The sequence below is a fragment of the Nestor notabilis genome, unplaced genomic scaffold, assembly GCF_000696875.1.
Source record: "Nestor notabilis isolate BGI_N333 unplaced genomic scaffold, ASM69687v1 scaffold31096, whole genome shotgun sequence".
In the NCBI taxonomy this organism is placed as follows: domain Eukaryota; kingdom Metazoa; phylum Chordata; class Aves; order Psittaciformes; family Psittacidae; genus Nestor; species Nestor notabilis.
The window spans coordinates 19,602-41,834 of record NW_009932918.1 but is presented as its reverse complement, the minus strand read 5'-3'; the positions used below and the strand labels follow the sequence as shown (position 1 = coordinate 41,834).

At 38.7% G+C, this 22,233-nt stretch overlaps 1 protein-coding gene across 1 annotated transcript in view; it reads right to left on the bottom strand.

The window, feature by feature from the left end:
• Positions 1–956: 956 nt before the first annotated feature.
• Positions 957–22,233, bottom strand: part of RSU1 (Ras suppressor protein 1) — a gene marked incomplete at its 3' end in the record, with an annotated part of 32,431 nt that continues 11,154 nt past the window's right edge. The window contains exons 2-6 of the mRNA XM_010016616.1: positions 19,148–19,268; positions 15,668–15,786; positions 14,077–14,159; positions 13,693–13,807; positions 957–1,089 (exon numbers count right to left, since the gene is read on the bottom strand). Of these exons, the coding sequence (XP_010014918.1) occupies positions 957–1,089; positions 13,693–13,807; positions 14,077–14,159; positions 15,668–15,785 (449 nt within the window). The remainder of the gene's footprint in view (positions 1,090–13,692; positions 13,808–14,076; positions 14,160–15,667; positions 15,787–19,147; positions 19,269–22,233) is intronic.

The window sequence follows — 22,233 nt, the reverse complement described above, 5'->3', positions numbered from 1 at the left end:
CCACTCTCCCATCTGTGATCCTTCTCACTCAAATTCTGTAAATGAAGAACAGCCTACAAAGCCATTGCTGGATCATTTAATTTCATACACAGATTTACATCTCAGTTATTTAATTGAAATCCTGAAACCTTTACTCGTAAATATTCTCGTTTGTAATTGAATTTGGACAGCTACCATATAAAAAATTGTCAGAAATGCTTCTTAATTTTTACAATATATGTTTTTAAATAAAGAGGAAATGCAAAAAGTAAGTTTCCAACCTAGAGGTTGTACTACCTACTGCTTCTAGGAAGACAGAATCAAGGTAGTTGTCAGATACATAAAAGTAACTTCCCATCTGAAGCTTTACTGTGGACTGGTAACACAGATATTTTTACTAAAAAGAAACATTTCAGTTCAGTGAATGATTAAAGACATAATTTCCTAAATAAATGTTTTGCATTTGTACATAGAATTTTGAATTAAAATAAAGAAGTCCCAGTGTGAAGGTTTTTTTCCCAGTTACAGTGCTGAAGAAAACACTAGTACCTGTATTTGAATTACTGGGTTGCAGACTTTTGTAAACCCATTCTGGACATCTCCTTCAAAACATAACCTGCATCCAAAAACCTTAGCAAATATCTATTTCAACTTAAAATTAGTACTTCTCAAAGGCTGGTCCTGCTTTCTCTTTTACATCTCTCATGATACTTAGTAACTCTTGGAAATGAACAACAAATGCAGGACAATATCAAACAGTCTCTATGCTTTCGAAACATGTCTAAATCATGTTTATTTACCTTCTTGTCAGCAAAATTCCTTAATATAAATGTACAAGTTTACATATTTTCCCTGAATACCAAGCTATTGCATGAATTATGAAATAAGGGTATCGCTGGTAACACTTCGCCAAACACACTATAGGAAATAAAATCCAACAACACAGCCACAGTACACAAGTGACAGGCAATACTTACTATTTATATGTTTCTGAACGAATGTATTCAAAAACATGAGATACACCCAGCTGGAACTGGTCAGCAATAGGGGTAACCCAAGGATTGTTCTCTGCTTTGAACACTTGCTTTTGACCAGTCAAATCCAAATTACCTGAAAGGGATTAAACAAAACAGCATATGAAGAAAAAGTGAAATATGAAAAATTTAAAAGAAATATCCTGCTGTGGATAGAAAACTTTTCATCTGTTTCAGAGATTACAACCATAATAAAAGCAAATATTTAATAAAAGCAAATATTTCAGTCTTAGTAGAGAGGAAAAGGACAACATAATAGTTCCCACCATGATGGATGCAGTTCTGCCCTATTAATGTGCTACTACATATTGCTCAACAGGATTTGAACTCAGCCCACTCCATAGAGTATTTACCCATCAGATTAGTTTAAAGCAGAGCTTAACAGCACATAGGTGTTGGGCCCTCTCCACCACTTGCAGGAGTGAAAGGAGAATGACACTGGGATAGGAGTTTGCTCTGCTGAAGCTTAGCATTGCAAAGCATTTGTTGATCACTGCTCCAAGCACAATGTCACCAAGTGATGCCCAATACATCTTTTGCCTTCTCAGTAGCCAGCATTGTTGTTTGTACTGAGATCCCATCACTGATCTGTGGTTATAGTTCTCTATATTGTGAAAAACAAACAAAAAGTGTCATTCCTGCAACATGCCAGTTTTAAGTCCTCCTGTAAGCAGAATAGGTAAGAGACCTATTAGCAGTCCGCTTGGGCACATTTTGTTTATTCATTTTGTAAATGTTTACCACACAAACAATACAGTACATGCTCTGCTGAAACCTCTCATGACTATAGACACAACAGGCTGAATTCCGGGACTGTCTAGCCATTGAAATATTTTCTTGTGTTCTTTAAACCAAAAGAAGAAATCTGTGCTACATTTTACATTTATTTTTGTGAATTTGATGATGAAGAGAGGCCTGGCCTCCCCCCAGCAATCTAAAGAAACAAACAAAAAAAATCATCTTTAGCTATGGGAAACAAAAGACAAAATTGCAAGGTTTTGAAGACTGACTGAGCCAAGTTGTCAGAGAAATCTGAAATCAACCTGCTGTGATAGCTTTTCAAAATTAAAGGCACTTGTGTAAGCTGCATGAAGACACATGCATGCTATGGGAGCTGCTGCAAGCCGGGTGCTTGCTGGCCATTTCAGTTGCATGTTCCACATTACAGCTAATTCTTGACGCGCTGCTCTCCATGAAAAGGGTTAACACAATTATAGTTAAGACAGACCATTATACCATGTGAGAAGATGTCATGCATCTCATACCAGCCTATCAACAAGTTACCATTACCTTAGCACGCTCATCTGTCAGCTGTCTGGGGCCCGTTCTTTTGGAATAACAACAGGCAGGGAGCACTTCACCCCTCTGTCAGTCAGACAGCAATTGCCCTCCCTGCCTCACGCTTCAGTGCGCCTCGTTAGGAGCCTCGCACCCATCTCCTTTATTAGGGGACTTGGCAGCCCTGTTCTAACAAGGATCAGGAAGGAGGATTAAGTACTGTGACAAAAAGGACCTAATAAGCTAGAAACTGGTGTGTCTAAATCTATGCTGGCTCAAGGCACAGGCTCACACTGCTCGCTATTCAGTTTTCAGGCACAGGCCACCAGGGAAGCAAGCCAGCACTGTGATTAGCTGTAACCCCCTGACCAGTGCTGCTATGAAGATCATGTATCACTCAGGGGCTTGCTTTGCAATTGCAAATTGGATTTTCCATTTTATTACCTGCAAAAACCCCACATACATTGCTTTCCAAAACTATTGATGCTGTAAGCACTCACTTGTAATTACAGCCTGCAAGTACTGCATCAAGGTAAACTGATCAATCTGTGTACAACTAACAACAACAGCTAAACTTGGGGAGGCAAGCATGACCCCATCATGGGTCAAATTTAATGTTGTTTACAAGAATAAGTCACAGTTCCCAAAATCACAATAGCCAGAGTCTCAGATGAATCCTCTCGTCCTGAGCTGTGTCAGAAATGTGTCACCCAGGGAACGCTTCTGTATGTTTCCATCCCCACAACATGGTGTGCCCACTTCCATTCCACATGGCCCATTTAAACATTATTAATTGTAATAAATACTATTCTACTACAGCCAAAGAAATCTTACAGCAAAAATGGGACTGCTCAAGCAAAATGAACTGTAGGTCCTCATGTAATCACTTCATTTCCCTCCATCTTCTGTTTTCCTCCAAAGCACACTTGAGGCAGGTACAGATATTACTTTTTACCTTCAGAGAGAAGAGGCAGGCAAAGGCCCTTAGGGTAAAATTAACCTAATTACAGAGGGAATTGGGGCTGGCTGTAGGATATTCAGGAGTCCCAAGCATGAGGCCGAAGTCCCAGTAACATCTCAGAAACAGTATGTGCTGGGGTAACCAAATGCATGGGTGGCCTGCATGAGTGCTTCTAACCCAGTGCACCAAGACAAACCCAGCAGCATGGAAGAGATATTCAAACATGCCTAAAGCAATGGTTGGTACCAGGCTCACCACAGGAGTGGTACGCGTCTGGACACCTTACAGATGTGTCCATGTCCCTGTCCCTCCCCACCCCCAACTGCCTCCTTGCCTAAGACATTTTTTATGGCAGCACTGTGCTAAGACATGCTGTTATTCCATCCCTGCAGCACTGGAGCCATGGGCCAGGGAAAAAGCCATGGCAGATGCGCCTTCATGCATATTGTCTAACAGCAGCACCAGCAGAACACTATCCTCAGGGCTTTAGGAAATTTATATACTGTTCTGCTACAGAGATCACATCAAATCCCTTGGATATTTTTAGTAAGCAAAATACAAAGTTGCCTCTAGTAAAAATCCAGTACTGAAGATTCAATCACAAAATATATTAGGGTTGGAGATAGCATTGGTCATTGCTGGTTCATTCTTTCTATACACATCAGCCTATTAAAAAAAAATTGTTTATAATCTCTAGAATTTGGCATAACTAGTGGACTAAAATCGTATTTCTTCATAATGGACTTCAAGTTCTTGCTATTTTGCCATACTGAAAGAGATTACCTTCACTGAAATCCATTAACGGCCAGAGGCCTCTGGTAAGAGGGGAGGAGAAGGCTGTATCAGCACAGCCCCTTTCCTAGATCACAGAAATGTTTTTTCAAATTATTTTTGGGTGCTTCTAAAATTATCCTCATCCCAGAACCCAGGTCTAACATGCTTAAATAAAACTTATAGTTTCTAAGCTTGAAGGGTATGTTTTTTAAGCTTTCTATCTTGAACAGACAGATTTTCAAGGAGGAAGACTGCAAAATGGACATATGTTGCTACCAGTGAGCAGACATGGAAAAGAGAACAGAGTCTGGAAAAGAGCAGAGATAAAGGTCCAACAACTGATTGCTGTGGACGACCTGCACAGAATGACCAAAAGCTGCCTAAAAGGAGCCATCTGTGTGGTCCCAGAAATACCTGATCTTGGCATTTTTTTTCCTGTCTCAGCACTCCTTATATCTAAAGATGATCCTGTACCATTAAGTTTGACAAGATCAGTGTGACTGAACTTCAGTGTTTAACCCATCTTAAAAACAAATTGTTCCTGCTTAAATTCAGAGCTTCCACAGCCATGGGTGGACAGAAGGGACACCTGGTGTGACAATGCACACACCCATCCTGCGTGATGTTAAAGGGAAAAGGCAGCTATAGTTTTCCTGAACCTCTGTTAATAAATCTTCCCTATGTTTGAGCTAAAACATGATAGTTAATGTTTCTTGTTATTTTCCTTCAGTGCTGTTGAAATAAAAAGTGGTTTGTGTGAACATTCATATTTTGCTCAACTGCCTGCAAAGGTCAAAAAAGAGCTCATAAAAGCAAATAAAATGCTGTCTCCCGCAGTTGTGTTTGCAGAAAGTGTCAGAGCCAGTGATAATGCTACCTATCACTTTGACCATGGGGGCTCTCCAGACTTCCCAGGCTCCTGTCCATTCAGTCTCAACTGCAAGCACCTCCTACATGCAGCAATAAGCCCTTCGTCCTCTTGTGATGTGTGATATATGAAGTGTGTAATATTTACCCAAGGTATGTATACTTAAGGTATTGTAAGGTATGAGTAGTGTACATAGGCATTACTTCAATACAAACAAAAGAAACCAGAATGAACACAAACCTGACTTGCCCTTTCCACTTGAATGCCCTTTGGCAACACTTCAAATACTTTCAAAAATTAGAAGGTGAAATAAAGTAATTAACTCTGACATTTGAGAATTGAACATTGGCATTCAGCATAAGAAACATGATCCTAGCTGTAAAATGCCAGATCAACGCTTCTTTGTAATGGTTTAAATTCATCCCTAACGCAGACTCATTAAAATCAACGGAAATAATTTTTAGCCTGTATACTGTTGAGTTTCACACCTGTGTCCCATGGATGCTCTGACTTCCAGCCCACACTCCACTGCACTGACCTGAAGGAGAGTCCTCCAGCTGTAACACATCCCTTTTAGCAATTCTTCTTAAGACTGCAATTTAAATGTTCTTTCCCTTTACAACACAAAGGTCTTACTCTGTCATACATAAGGATGGGAGGAATGAAATTTTTCTATTTCTTTATTTAGACATAAATACCCTTGAATCCTGTTTTATTAAATGCTAAGTAAGGGACCAATCCACTACCCTAAATTTAAACTTAGGTTATATGTAAAACTACGTCTGTCCTGGCTTGTTTTAGATTTGCTTTACGCTACAGGGCTTATCATTTTTATTACTTCTGTGGCTTGTGCTTTGTCTCGATAGAAAGATTGGTTTAAGCATGGGGGTGGAAGAAATATCATGACTATTACGTCATAAAAATGATGCCAAAGCAAGTAATTGTGAATGATGTCTTAAAATCTATGTTAAATATGGAAATATATACCGATTTCTATACCACAAAGTGTTATCAAAACCAAATTATTTTTACACCTATCTTAAGTACCTGTAAGCTGCGTATTGCTAACTTGTATCATTCCTATAAACAAGATCATCTTGCTTTGAAGACCTCTGTTACTTTTGAAGTATTAGTAGCAGAAGAGTAGATTTAAACAGTAATTATAAAGGAGCAGCAAGACAACAGAGTGCTAAGACTTCTTGTACATAAGTGAAGTGTGACTCAAGCTTTTTGGAACCAGCAGAAATATTCACAAAAATATTCAGTATGATAAACAAATCTACAGCACCACAGCATATGTTGAAAATATACATTTGCTTATTGATGAGTTTCTATGCACTAAAAGAAAATAACTACTAAATCTAAACCTAGACTGAAGCACCTCCAAAAGATCGATCCCAGCAACACTTCTGCTCTCTCACCTCTACATTCTTGTACTGGAGGTCTAACAGTATGACTTGGAGTCACCAGCACTTCAGAGACACACCAAAAGACCATTTGTGGTAGTTTCATGAAACAGGAAAAGGTTCAAGTCTCAAGTAACAAGAAGCCATTTTCAGTAGATACAAATAAACCAAACAGATACTCCAGAGCATCCATCAGACAAGAAGCAAGCTGGAAGTCTACCTCTAACTGCTTTCCTGACCACACAGACAGGAACATCTGCAGCCTCACCTGTAAGGTTAGACAAGAAGCCCCAGGGTAAGAGGAAGATGAACAAGCAAGCTGAAATCCAAACACTAACAACCAGGCTCACTATAAGTTTTACAGTTATTTTCAGGGACAGAAAACAGGAGTGCAGATACTGTAATATCACACATAATTCTAACATCTTCCTAGATGTAAATGAGAATTTTTGATAATGAGTTCAGAGATTAGACCCCAGCTTGAATGTTCACTTGAACACATCTAACAGTAAATCTCTGTCAGTTCAGTAACTGAAGAGTTTCACAAAAAAAAAATTCAAATGAAAAAACATCTGGTCTGAAAAACATCAGGAAATGGGGCTCTGCCAGTGGTGTCTTCTTCAAATGGTTCAGCACTCTTAAAACACATTCTTTGTTTCAGTGCTGAACTGAGCTGCCTTAGTTCTCAAACATTGCTGCTTCTTCTGCCCATCAACAAGGGAGAAGATGGCTTGTGCTTTCTTCTCATGGAGTTAGTAAGGATCAGCAGCTAAGTCTCCTCCCACTCTTCCCTTCCACAGGTTAAATAAAGACCCTGGTGTGATCCCAGAATAGCTACTCTATTTGCTTTAACTCGTAGCAAAAGGACCACAGCTGCTGAAAATAAATAAAGTAAAAGCAGACCAACTAAATATTGAATTCTTTACCCTTGCCTGAAAGGTGAAGTGACACAGAGCAAACTGGTATTACCTCAGCTACTGCTATTACGATTCCATGGGAAGAGGATTTTACTCTCCAGCACTGTTCCACCTCAACCTTTCATAGAAGAGAGTTTAAAACAAAGTGAACTTAGTCCTGGGATATTTATATGAAGTTCCAGCATCATAGCAAAGGCTAGCCAGAATCATTACATCAAAGTGCAATGGGGAGTGCAATGGCACGAGGAGACTTCCACTCCAGAATGTGTCAGGACAAAAGATGAAGCCTGGGAAAGACAACAGAATGGATGAAATGCTGAACAACTCCCTGAAACCACATTTCAGATTTGAAGTACAGGCAGAATATAGACTTAAGCTGGCTGGATAAGCTCACATTTCCATATTCAGGTGACTCTCTGGGAACAAGGGGAGAGCCCCAACAATTTCTACTATCACTCCACACAACAAACCTATCTTAGCAGGACAACTAGCAGAAAGAGTAAATAATACTAACATTCACGGATGAAAGCCTCAAAACAGGAACTTATTCATTGCAGCACACAAGGCAAACAACATTCTGAGAATGGCCTGTACTTCCACATGACAAATCACGCTGTTTCAACAGCCAAACTCCACCACACAGCCTTCAGGTACCAAGGCAACCAGCCCAGCCGATGCCGTCATGTGGGTAGCTAACGGGAATGGCAGAAGAAACAGCATTTTGACAAAAATCCAAGAAATTACTTCAAAATGTTCCCTATATTTTTCTAAAATTATTTCAAATTACTTGAAACTCAATTAAATGAATTTCTCCCACATTCCTAATGTAAGAGAGACCATTTACTAGAAGACCTCCAAGTACTGCTAAGTTTCACCGATTTCTTTCTCTGAAAGGTGATATGTTGTGCTGGAAATACCATTTCTCTCACCGCTCTGCATAACAAATGTCCATTACTGATGGGGAACATGAGGGGCAAAACTGACAGTCACTGTTAAGTACTCCCATTGAAGAAATCCAGGAAACACACCATGCAGCAGACAGGTTTTAGAACAAAGGGAATTAACGTGATGTCAAAATAGTTTAACATTAAAAATGCTTTAATGGCACAGGAAGTATTACAGGCTTAGAAAATCGACATCCCAATTTATTTTGAAATATATGGCACATTTTCCAACCTCAGAAACTCCCCTGGGATTCTCAATTACGTGGGAATTCAGCAGAGCATTCTCTCTTTGAAGGGTCCAAAATCTAGTTAATTTAAAAATGAGAGTTCAAAAAGGATGCACTGTACTGCTTTTACCCCGAATCTTTGAAACTTCCATTCAAACACAGGTTGCCAAGTACTCAGAAAAGCGGAACCACTTTTAAGTACCATGAAACATGTAAAATGAACCAAATTTAACAACAAATATAACATTTGCTCAGATTGGCTCTAATTATAGTTCTCTTACCTACCATAGCTCCAACTGAACAGATGAAATATTTGCTGACAGAGATATCATTATTATGCTGATGGCACTTATAATCAGGGTATGTACAGTCAACATTAGGAGGGCCTACACACACACGGTAGTCACCTGAGAAGCAACAGTAGGACTCGCATATTTTAAAAACTAATGTAAGTTCAAATTTGAATATTGGGAAGAATCTTTGGCAAGAATTAGAGCAGTGTAAGGAAATGAGTGCCTGTGATGTAAATCTAAATGATGGGCTACAGAAAACATCTTTCTTTGTATAATGAAACTGCAGAGTTGTCATCTCTTCCCATACACCTTAACTCCCACAAGTACTTGGGAATCAGTCTGGTCTCCAACTACATAAAAAGTGGCGGGTTTTGGCTGTGGAATTTTTGCGTGCTTGTTTTTAACTTAAAATAAGCCTAAAATGAAAACCATGACTAGAATATTCACAAATGTTCAGAGATGCTTTTCTTACCTAAATAATCTGTTTGTGACCTATCTTGTTATGCAGATTTTTCTATTACTCCTTAACTAATAACTGCTACATCAGTAGTTCTAGAAAACAAGTTCTTTTGTTTATCCACTGGGAAGTTTAGTAAAGCTCTTTGCTTTCTCACATCACCTTTGCCTTAGTTCCAAAAGTAGAAACAGGTAATTTTTTCTTTTAAATTGCAAGATATCAACTAGTTGATCCAGCTCAGAGCTGGTGTCTAAAGAGCCCCAGGATGCTCAGGCTTCCAGTGAGTACAGCAGACCTGTATTTGTAGGTGAGCAGCGTGGTGTTGTGACACAGGTAGAGTGCAGTGACAGTTTACTGAAATAAGAGAAGTTTGGCATTTACGTGAAGCATATTTAGAAAAGAAATATCTTTTGTGAAATAAGTGATTTCTATGTTTGCTCATGCCTGTTATAATTACCTAAGTAAACTGCAATTTCGATTAATATTAATTTGAACAAACTGCAGCAACTACTTTGTGTAATATAATATTCACTCACAAATTCTCAAGCAATTTCAAAAGCCTAAATTTTAAAATGTCTTCTTGTGAAGGAAATACTGAGACTTGGTATGATTTCTTGAACCTCACATTGAAAGCCAGTCTTTCGATGAAAGAATTACTTATCCATTCTGCAATACAGATTTAATTTATGAAATGTTCCACTGTCCCTGAGAAGGAACATGGCTAATTATACCATCAAGGGTTTTTTTCCTTTTTAAAAAAGCTTGAATTTTCCACTTTTCAAGTACGCACCTAACTTCAGAGTTTTGGTAGTTTCTCCCTTTACCTGAGCAAATTTGATAAACTAGAACAGTATTGAACAGTACACTTAAAAGCTACTGATGCCAACATTCAGTTTTGGAAAAAGAGGATGGTAATTAAAAAAGCAGCCTTAGAAATTACTGTTCTTTCCATACACATTAACATGAGCAAACTCCCTGTATGTGTGCACACACGTGTGTTGGCAGCAGGATAAAGAATGCAGTCAACATTAGAATCTGGGTTTTTTAAATCATGCCATTTGTCTTCACAGCAAAACCACTAGTTACCTTCTCTGGGTGACTATTTACATTTAGCTACAACTTTGCGAATATTCTGAACCATATACTGCTCTCTTACATTCCTGACTGTGATAAGAAAATCTCTTATCTCGCACATATGGGTCCATCCAGATGACCATACAATGAACTTAAAACATTACAATTGATATTACTAATTGCATCTGCCACTTTATGTGGTTCATGTTCCTACTCGGCTTTCTTTCCAAGCACCGTTCCAATTGTTAAATGGTCAGAATACACAAAGTGACAGATTTAGTGCTTCCCTGGCAATTTATATAACTGACTGCAACTCTGTTGTTGCTGTGAATCATGATTTATTTGTCTCGCAATGCGGCACATAACCTTTTAAATGCTAGGAAAAAAAATGCCAGCGCCTCTTTAAGTTTATATATGACTGCCCACCACCATTCCTCATGAACGGGGTTTTGAGAGACAAATGATAAAAACAAGCTGCAAATTCCACCCACATACTCCTGGTCATTTCCTGTGTTCATCACTCACACGTACTGTATTTACAGACAAGCACCCTCACCCAGAACACCAGTGCATTCTCCTAGTCCTTGCATTTCCTCCTAGGCAGGAGTGTTTCTCTTAAATTAGCAATAGGTGTTCTCTGATAAACACAGAGGAGGGGAATACTGGTTTCCCCCAGACCTCTTACAGGTATGTGCCACACAAAATCTCACTGAGTGAAATTAAGAGCAGACTGTAATATTTTATTTATTAGTATCTCTCTCCACTCCAAAACTAGGATCCCAATGCCTGTCCGTGGCCTTTTCTCATACCTGACACTCCATATTTATTTTCTTCTGCACTTACTTCCATTAGCTGTAAAAACCAGGTTCATGTACTCTCCCCCACCGCCTTCTCCTCATTCAAGTACTCTGGTTTAGTCTGGTGTTTTATATTGCGCCCATGTCCGTGGTAAATGAACATCTAATGACTCATTGCTGTCCACCAGTGCCAATCAAAAGCCTTCAGTGCCTTTAATTATGAAAGTGATAATGAGAGAGAAAAGATCGTTTACTTTAAAATGGAACTGCAGTATCTCCAATTAATGCAAATAAGATCTGCTCATTGAAAAGCTATTTATCCAACATGCACAGCACAAAGTATTTGGATAGCTCTTCTTACATTATAATTCAATTTTAAAAATTTAGGAGGGAGAACTCAGACAACAGATAAAATTGGTTTTCCCTCAGATGGCAACTATGGAATTAGCAGTCCATGCATTAGGGTGCAACATTCACATACCGCCTTTACACTGGCAGACTTAAAACTGCCTGCAAAGGCGTGCTTCTCTAAATTGCCTTAGTTTGCAGAACGGAAAACAAGGCTGCAGAGATGAAGTAACTTTTTCTAGTCATTCAGAAGATTCATGCTTGCCTGTGGCCTGCTCCTACCTGATCTCAAACAGGCCCTCCAAAGCCCAGCCTAGCACTCTGTTTACTAAAATCCATTCCCGAAGTGTTTGTCTAGATGTTTAATAAGCAAGAACATTGCTTTGCACAGTAAATATGCTTGCAAATTGTGTCAGTTACAAATCTAGACTTCAGTGCAATGTATTCTGGAAATATACCCCAAAATCTACGTTTTTAAGCGTCCGAGATAGTTCTAGCACTACACATGGCATAAAGTGCAACAGAAATTACACCAACTGATCATGAATGAAAGAGTAAGACCATAAAATGAAAAACTGGTAAATTAATACATTAAAGTATCATTTATAGGATAGCATTTGAGTAATAAAGAACGAAGCTGACAAGGATTTAAGTTGTTCCAATACAGCTCATCCTGATCAGGTAGGAAAAAATTACAAGCCTTTTTTTTTTTTTTTTAAATGAGATTTTTATATTCTTCTCTAATGCAAACGTTAACTAAAGGAAGAAATGCTTCCTCTGGCCATCCCAAGTATCGCAGGTCAGTGCAAAATAAACATCATGAATTTTGTTTCAAACATATCTCTTTGCTTTGGACAATGATGGTAAAACATTTAAAGTGAATGTGCTGTTATACTTGTAAAGCAGCAGCATGTTTAGAACATTTAATTAGCCACAGAGAGTGGTTAGACCCAGTGCAGCACTGAACTTCCACTATCTGCAAAAAGGCTATAAATGAAGAAGGTACAGAAAAGCAAGTTTACATGCTTCTGAATGTTATTGCTGTTGAAAGAGACTATATAAATAAATGACTTTCACGAAAAACTAAAGAAAGTATACCTGTGTCAAGGAATAAACATCTGAAATTAAGAAAACGAGAGCAACTATCATCTACTGTGGGGGAGGCAGAATACTCAGCATCATATAGTCCACTAGATTGATAAAGACAAAAAATCCCATGTTGGGTAAACAAATATGAATTAAAACAAACATCTTGCCCCACCTCACAGAAAAAGCACTTTCTTTTGCACACAAACAAAAGAGCACACACTGCAGACTCCCACATTTGTGCACACAGCTGACACAGTCTCTAATGGGTCAAATCAACTTCCTATGACAATAAAGCATTTCACTTTATGATGCTTCAGTCATTAGCTTTCTGAGTTTTGGAGAACTATTACTTGGAAGATAATAGTAGAAACAAGGAAACTCCCCTATGTAACAGTCCACAATAACATGAAATAAGGAATCAAACCTGTGTAAACAGGGGGCTCTACGGCAGGTAATTGATGTAACTATAGTATTCTGAATAAAAATATTTTTTAAAGATTGTATAAGAGATTTGAGACCACGTTCTGGCTTGGGACAAACAGGGACAACCTCTATTGAAGTTAATGCCCCTCACGTAAAATGGAATACTGCCATGCAAATTCAGCAAAATCAATATGTTTCAAAGAAAAACGTCATAGGTTGGAAAGAAGCCACTTGTCATCATATTTAAATGGCCAACGTCACAAAATATATCAACCAGCTCCGCTGCTTTAAGTGAAAGAGTTGTCACCACACTAAGAAAGATAGGCTACTGAAACAGAAAAACAAAAACTTCCTTTAATTTAGCAGTATTTTACTCTTAGTGATCGAACTTCCATTTTTACAGGAACAGTCACAAAAAAGCTACTTACGCTACTGTCATTTTTACTTAATCTAATTTTGACTAATCCAAAAACTGTTCTCAAAACCCAGCCAGACACAAGAATAGCTTTGCAGACCCTATGTTTATTATATGTTACATAAAGCAAGATGCTATATACAAATTGGCAGTGAGGTGTACTAATACACAAGGAAAATGTAACATGTAAAAAACTAGTGAAACCAAGCACACATCATCATCTGTCTTATTCTGCATATCCAGTAGCAGTGAAAAAGTGAGTGTTTCTCAGGGGAAAGCAAGTATTAGCAGCAATGACAATTTAAGCATAATCATTTCCTAGAGTTTAACAACTGGTTTCATTTCAGAGGAAACAATGCATCATCATCATTATTATTCAAATAAATAAATGATCATCCATAATCTTACCTAGTTCTGGGGGTAGCACAGTAAGACGATTTCCCTGGATATGAAGTTCTTTAAGCTGAGTGAGCTCACCAATTTCTTTGGGCAGTGATATCAGGTCATTGTCTCTAAGACTCAGCTAAAAGTGAATAAATGTAAAGTAGTCAGAACAATATCAGTTACCATAAAGCAGCCTAAATCAGAACTGTAGTCCCTCTGCCCCTTTCTCCTAGACACTCAGTTCTTCCAATTTATTTACAAGTGTCTACTGGTAAACAAGAAACAGTTCCAGACATAGTGGTCTGTTCCTGCAAACATACCTTACTACTCCTCAAATTGACTGGATTCTATTCCTACAAGTGTTGCAAAAGCGCATCGATTTTCCAAGAATTTAGATAAATTACTTACTATCTGCAACTTTGTGAGCTTCCCAATATCTGGCGGCAGGATTTCAAAATCGTTGTCACTTAGATAGAGTGCACGCAGGGTGGCTGCAAATTAAATAGCAATATATAAACAGGGTGGCATATAACCCAACCATTTGAGGTCTAATCAATAAAAAGGAGTCAGGTTTGATTAATAACCCTGACTTGGTGAAAAGCCTTTAACATACTCAGGGCTCACAATAATAACAAGCAGGTCAAACTTAGATTTACTGGCTTATTGTATTGTTGGTGAGTTCAGGAAAATATCTATATTTGAAAGGAATGGCACAATTAACAATTTCTACAATAGTAGACTCTGGCAGGTTCTGGCATATAATCTTGATGCCTAGCTGTCAGAATACAGTCATTACTCTTTATTGCCTCTGATTCTTATTTATTAAAATCAATTTGCATCATAAACAAACATTTAAAAACAATCATCTGAGGTTTTTTGACAAACATCTACATCAAGCTCTATAAAAAGCACAGCCTAACACTGGGAAAGAGAGCTTAAAAGAGAGCAATATAGAAGATTCAAGCTGCACAATTTGTAATTTCCATGCTTAGACTCTACAAAATCCAGAGAAAAAGAGATGACCCAGCACAACCATGTAGCTTGCTATTACTGAACGAGCATACGTGACAGCTTGGAAAACAAAAATTAAAATGGAGACTCACAAAGAACTGTTGGGCGCAGCGGGAAGGAAGGTGCTCAGGTCAGCAAAAACTCTCCTCCCCAGCAGAGGAGATCCCACTTGCCTTACGCAGTTTACTCCTCCTCCTCCTCCTTTCATTTCATTAAATGTGACCATTTTTAATAACGCTGACTAAAAATTTCCCTCTGCCAGGTTACAGTTGCAAAATCGCTCAGGCAGCAGCACTCCTTCCTCTCCCCTCGCCTGTCACTTTTGCTGCTAAATGCACTGATCCTGAAGCCACCTCAGCAGAGCACACTGAAAAGACCAGTAAGGTAGCACAATCACTGAGATCCAGAAAGTGCCAGAATTCAAGTTGCTTAGGCAACCACAATGCAGCCCTTCTGCACATATGCATTGCAATACCTTTATTTTAACTCTGAGTGAGTATTTTTAACATGTGCAAAGGTCGGCTTAGCTCTACCATTCCTGTGCTTTGCAACTTTAGCATATTTTTTAACATACTGGACACTTCAATATCCACATGCTGCTAAAACTATTTCAGTAATGAACCACCAGGAACACCGTTGTTTCCAGAGCCAACACACAACAGTCGCCTTGCAAAACAGTTTACTTTCCCCTGAGGCTTGCACGCTTCCATGAAGTTTTAACTGAGTTCTGTACCCAAGGAAATATTACTCAGAAGAAAACTAATATACCATTACTAACCAAGTCTTCTCATGTCCAATGGTGTCAGGTAACTGTATATCAGTGATAAATAATGCTGAGCTACGTAGAAAAATTCAAGAGATACTCAAAGAAAAACATAAATATCACAATAATTCTGTTGGAGTTTGGTTTCCATTAAATAAATTTCAACTGCAGAAAGCAAAGCATCATATCATGAAGATTTGTAGGGATTTTAGAAAAGTTTCTTACTCAGATAGAAGAAGTTTCCTGGTAGAGAGTTTTCATTTAAATTGTTGTAAGTCAAGTCAAGAACCTCTAGAGCTGGTAAAGAGCCAAATCCCCTTGGCAAGGTGTTTAACCTGTTCATGCTGTAGTGAAAGAGGGAAAAGAAAACAGAACACGACATCAGTATTAACTTTATCTAGCAGGAATAATACAAACAACACAAGCTTAACGTCTAAAAAAATGTAATCTACAGCAAGCTTCACTTCTATTTAGAAAAGGGCTTGATGCTAGAAAACACTGAACAGGACTTTTGCAATGCAGATTAATTTTTCTATTAATCTCTTTCCATAAATATGCCCAAAATTTAAGCACTCACAAGGGATCCTGTCCGTTATGTCAATCAACAGCCTTACCTCAAACATGAAGCACAAGGGAGAGAGGCATCACAACACCATGCTCAGCTTAAACAGTATGCCACAGGGAAAGCTGGCCCTTGGTAGATGACCTATCTTCTGGCTAAACTACAAACAACCCTTTTGCACATCATCTTGACCATCTGTCATTCCACCATACCACATAGTTCTTCACCACAATACCAAAGAAGAATACCTCAACTGCACAGTATTCATGTTCACTGGTAATTGCTGCTCAAAGCCCTTCCTAAGAACGGCAAATTTGTATCACTAGATAACTATTGATGCATATCAAGCATGAAACAAATGTCAGTCCTCTGACTGATGAGGCTAAGTCTAAATAGAGCTCTTTCATCCAGTCTTAAAGGATTTAGGGTAACAGCTGGAAGAACACAGGGAAAGCTAACAAAAGGAAAAGGTTTCTCTGATAACCTAAAGCAGACAAGCTACAGAAAACAGTAACTTCAAAGGACTTGAACAAGGTTTGTCCAGAGAATCACTAGAGCTGCAGCAGCAACAAAGAAAGGCAAGGAGCTGGAGACCATAATCATAGAACTTTACTATCTGTGCATGAGCTAGAGCTCTGGCTGCTTATACGAACAGAAAGGAAATACTAGCTTATTATTCATATCATCCCTGCTGCATGTACACCAAACATATAGCTTGTGTGTATGGATCTTGCCTCAGTTGTCACTTGGGTTTGAAAATCGAACAGAGAAGATGGGCATCTTCAGGAAGAGCACGTACTGGGAGCTATTTTGAAGAACCGGATTTTATTCTTAAGTGATGACTGGAAACAGTCATGACCTCTCATGTATTATCTCTAAACATATTCTGAATTCGACCCTCCTTCTGATGCAGAAGTGATAAATAGCAATAGCCACAACTGGAGTCAAGAGGAGATGAAATGTGAACGTATGGAATGTGATGTTACGCTAAACACTGAAAATTCAAAGTATTGACAAAGTTGGGTACCCAAAAATAATAAAGACCTCTGATCCCTAATGCCTTCCCTCCCCCATGTAATGTTTGTCAAACACTGGCTATACTACATGATAGATACTATGAAATACATTTCTAGGACAGATAATAAACCCATCTTCTATGCTTCTATTCTTTCAGACACTGAAATAAACACAAGAGTAGCTGCACCTCCAGACTAAGCATGACAACTGCATGTGAGCAGAATCAGGAGCAGCACATACATTTATTTTACTAACATACTCACATACTAACTTCACCTTTCCTCTCCCACTTTTGCATAAGCCAGCCCCACTAGAACAAGATCCTGTAGAGATCAGCTCTCTGTAGCTAAACTCTAGATGAAATCTTCTTCCTCCTTCCCCTCTGTAAGGAGTCTTAACAGGGATATGCATTAAGTATAACTGTTGTAATAGTACTTATTAAAATACAGAAAGGCATTCTCCATTACTACTACTGCAGACTTGTCACTGTCTATAAAACTGTTTTTATATCAAGCAGGACTGAAGAAAGCAGCTCCTCTTTCACTAGTAAAACGAATAAGTGGCCCTGACAGCCTTGCATTTTGTAAGCAAGAAACAGGGAGAGAAGAAGTGTTCTCCCTGTTGACAACAGGCAGTATGGTATTTATTTTTTGGCATGGAGAAAGAATCAGCTGAAAGGCCTTGCCCAGCACTACGCAGCCCTGCAGGAGTTCAAACACTGAGCTTGTACCACAGCAACCAGACCACATCTGCCTTCCAAATTTTTAAGTTTTCTTTTAATCTTTCAGTGCAGCAGTACACCTTCCCACCTTCCACCCCATCGTTTGACCCTTCTGCACCGAACTCCTCCCCAGAATAATCTAAGCTCTTATTCAAGCTTCTCCTCTGCCCCAGAGGGCTGTTTTGATGCCCCATGTGTACAATGCACTGTAGATGACACGAGGGTTTCTGGGCTGCCCCTGGCAAACTACTGGGGCAGAAACAGTTTCTTCTTCACTGACTCCATCGACCTCTGAAGCAGAACCTATTTTGCAGAGCTAAAGATGGGCTGTTAATCCCATACCTTGAAGATAACACGTAAGGAGAGTATTAAAAAGGAAGAGCATCTACTCTGCAAGATCCTGGGCTACATGAAGGTGGCAACTGTGGTTCCAGACCTAATGTCTGCTGATCTTAACCAAGTGGACTTTTACACTGCTTTTTTTTTTTTTTCCCACTAATGAAAACCAGTATTTGAACTACACTAACACTTGTCACTGCTTTAATCCAGGGAAAGACACCAACTTCTTCCCTCCATATACTGGAACACATCTATATGCAATTCCAAAAACATGGATTCAACATCTAAGATATATAGTATCCCAACTGTGAAATCATATTTGCTTGGAAAAGCAATTCCAGGTTTAAGCAGATATTAAGACATGCTAGAGATCTAAAGTGACCACATAAAGACAAAGACAATAGCTCATCATGAAAACATTTATTGGCATCCAACAGTTCAAGATGCAATTCAGTTATCAGCACTTTACAAAAGTATCTAAAGCAGGATAGAGAGAGCCTAGCCAAAATCCTTTGGTATTTAAAATAGTAAAAAATCCTCAGTTTATGGTGTTCAGAAGTTTGAATTTATAAGCCACAAACATTCTTTCTATGAGAAGGCTACATAGCTAGAGCTTACCCCTACCAGTGCTTCTTAAGTAGTTACACTTTAATATGCCCAGTTAGTAAAGAAGGCTCTATGCTTCACATTTATTTTCTTAATTCAAGAAAACCTTCTGCAATTATAAAGTATCACCAACTCCACTGAAGCAGCAACCACAGAATTAAAAGAAAGTTGCTAGTGAAGTCAAATTCAATCATTGTTAAGTTTAACTTCAGTAGTAGATTAACATGAATTGCTGTTGCCATTAACTCTGGTACATTAGTAACCATTTCAGTGCTTGATCACATAAGCATCCAATCATCCAGGACACAGATAAACACTCTGAAGCCATGACTGCCAAGTTATCCTCACAAACACTTCTAACAAGAAACTTAAGTAGCAAAAAGTAAGAAGTTCCAGGTTCAGTGGTGACAACATTTGACAGTACTTCTGTTGCAGCAAATCTTTGCATTACGATACGCACCCAAGATTCAGGTGTTTGAGCTTCTGAAGGCTGCTAATCTGTGTAGGCAGCTCCTCAATCTGGTTGTTGAAAAAGTTGAGCACTTCTATGTTTCTCAGGTCTGCGATGTTTGCTGGCACAGCTGTGGGAAAGATTTCACAGTGAGATGCTGTAATTACAGCAAGCTACCTAGACAGGCTGTAGACACCACTAGCACCTATCTTTTGCTCTGTATGTACAGTGGCTGACAGTAGAAACAGCAACTAATAGCTACTGCAATAAAAGCAAAGCTTGTATCAAAAAAGCTTCCTATCTGGAATCCATTCTCATTGCTGAGAGCAGTCACTTTGTGCTCTTCAGAAAATTACTGCCAGTATTGTAAGATATTTTGACTAACATAGACCACTGCAGAGAGAAGCAAGGACAACTCATGAATGCTCTCACAGGCTAACAAAGAGAAGCAGGCCGTCCTCCGAGTTCACATAGTACATGCAGGTCTCAAAAGAGCAGAGCCTAAGAGATTTGGATCTTTTCATTAAGCTGAAAAAATGAATTATGTAATTACATCAAGACGACAGTTTCATTAAAGGTCTTTAACAGCAAACATGAAATAAAAGTTTTTAGCAACAGCCCATTCTACTTACTGCTTAAATAATCTAGTATCTGAGTTCTTGTCCATTTAAGATACACCAAATTAAGTTCAGCCCTAAAAGATGAATTATTTAGCCAAGCCCATTTTCAGTTACCTCCCATGAGTGAATAACTAACTGATCAATACATGTACATGGCTACACTGGATTTCCAACAAATCAATATCTGGTCATTATCTAGAAACATGAAAAATAAGGCAGAAGTACAATATAAATATGCCTGTGCAAATAAGGTTAAAAAGCTACGCAGATTTGCATCTTCCCCTCTTAAAACTTAGTGAGATTTAAGCAGACAGATAAGGTTTACATAAAAGGAGCCTGGCAAATCACTTGCACTGAAGCTTGCACCTGTGTTCAATATTCACCTTGGTTCAGTCTCAACTTTGACTGCACTGGGGAACCCACAGAGTGCACATCTAAATAATTAGAAGATTTTATGAGGCCATGATTTTCTTTTATTTGTTGGCATGAGGCAATCTCAGTCTTAAAATGGAGTCAATGTTTACAAAGCAGAACATTATAGTATGTCAGATTTACTAGATTATAAGTCTAATTACACTGTGAACAGTAAAGGGATCCTTAACACTCTAATTACACTACATAAATATTACTGTTGAGGGTCATATTCATTGCAGAAGATTTTTAGCAGACTTTTTTTATAAAGTCATTAAGGCAAATCTGAACATTTAAAAGCCCTCCCTTTGTGGCATTTTCCAACTGGTCCATGCGTATTTGCCATTCAATGATAGCAAGAATTACGTGCCTTCAGAAAGTAACGGGTAACGCACTACCATTGTTGTTTTAAATTGTTCTGTAACAGAAGTTAACTGAGGATTTTAATTGACATAATTCAGCTGTTTCCAGCCTCAATATTTCTCTAGAACAGTAATTGCCCTTATTAAAATGTTTTCCTTTCAGAAATAAGACTGTATAATTTGACTTCGATGAGATGCAATGGACTGGCAAACCACACCTCTGCTCTTCTCAGACAGACACTATGCTTATGCAAGACTAGGAATCAGCAGTACTAACAAACACAGGTCTTAGTTTAGTCAAAGCCTAAACAATACAGAGACCAAATACAATTCTCCTGAAGTTACACTGTTGATACAACTAATAAAAATCTGGTATGAAGGTTTTGGCCTTTTTGAAGTGTAAGAGGTTACACTCCCCTAGGAAAAAAAAAAAAATCTCAGTGTAACTTAACATGACAAGTTATGCTAAATATAATGCAGACCTCTGTTGGAACGCTGACCAAGAGCCTGAAACTCAGGAGGCCAGACCTAACCAAACCTACAGTCAGCTTGGCTGTCTGTGTGTCAGTTCTGTATTTCTGGTTGAGCACCATCACAAGATGATAAATTAAGAAGCTGTTATCCAAGGTACTGAAATTACTCAAAGTCAACTAAAACAAGTACATCTTACACCAAGGACAACACCATCACTACAAAGACAAGAAGCCTCTGAAATTTGCTCATCTGGCTGTGAGGCTGGACTACAGAAACTGCCAGAATACAGAGACAGTTTGTTAGTGCTACCCTCATGCAAGGAAAGCCAACAATACCTTATGTGCATTTTGGCTGAATCAGTGCTAGTTAAAGGGCACCTTAGTCAGTCCTATTCACAGTCGACTTAGTTACCTAACAATCTCTTGTATCACAGAGTAACAGCAGAACTGTTCGGCATCTGTGAACAGACCACAAGATCAGGTCGAGTCCCCTGCAAGCAGCCTGACAGACATAAAAGCAAAGAGCTGGATCCAGTTACTGAGCTACCTTGAATTAGTGACACTGATTTAGTGGACGTGTCCTTTAAAACACCTGTCCAAACCAGCTTGTTTCCCCCTTAAGAACAAATGAATTCTTAACCTTTTATCTCACTTTTGACTTAAGCTAGGAGGCTGTGTAGAGAAGAATAATCATGTCAAGGAAGAAGATGAACACTCAAGAAGATTACACTTGCACTGAAGATCAGCATCAAAGAGAACCCTGGTTTCAGTGGGTTACTACACAGTTGAAGAATCTGAAGTTCTACCTGCTCACCCCACTTGCAGACACAGGCAAAAGCTAATCTTCCACTGGCTAATTCAGCAGAGGTTTTTAATTTTGCTTTCTTTTGTCAGGGCAGTTGTAAGTGTAAGTTGTAAGTGTCCCTACTTACAGGAGCTGTCCTGCAGGAGCTGTGTCCTTGCACACTGTCCCCTAAGTTTCTGATATAGCTGTATAATTCTCACAAACTGTACTGCATGTGAATCACACTTAAGATACTTTATATCATTATATTCTTCAAGCCATACTAAAAGCTGCACAGATAAGCAGGCTGAGATGAGAAAAAAGGCTAAAAATTTAGCAAAGAATTTGGATTAAATGCTTTGTGTCTCACCCTGCTAAATCAAAATAAAAAGCCCCAATCCATAATTATGGGTTTTGGTTGGATTGAGGGGCTAGTGATACTTTG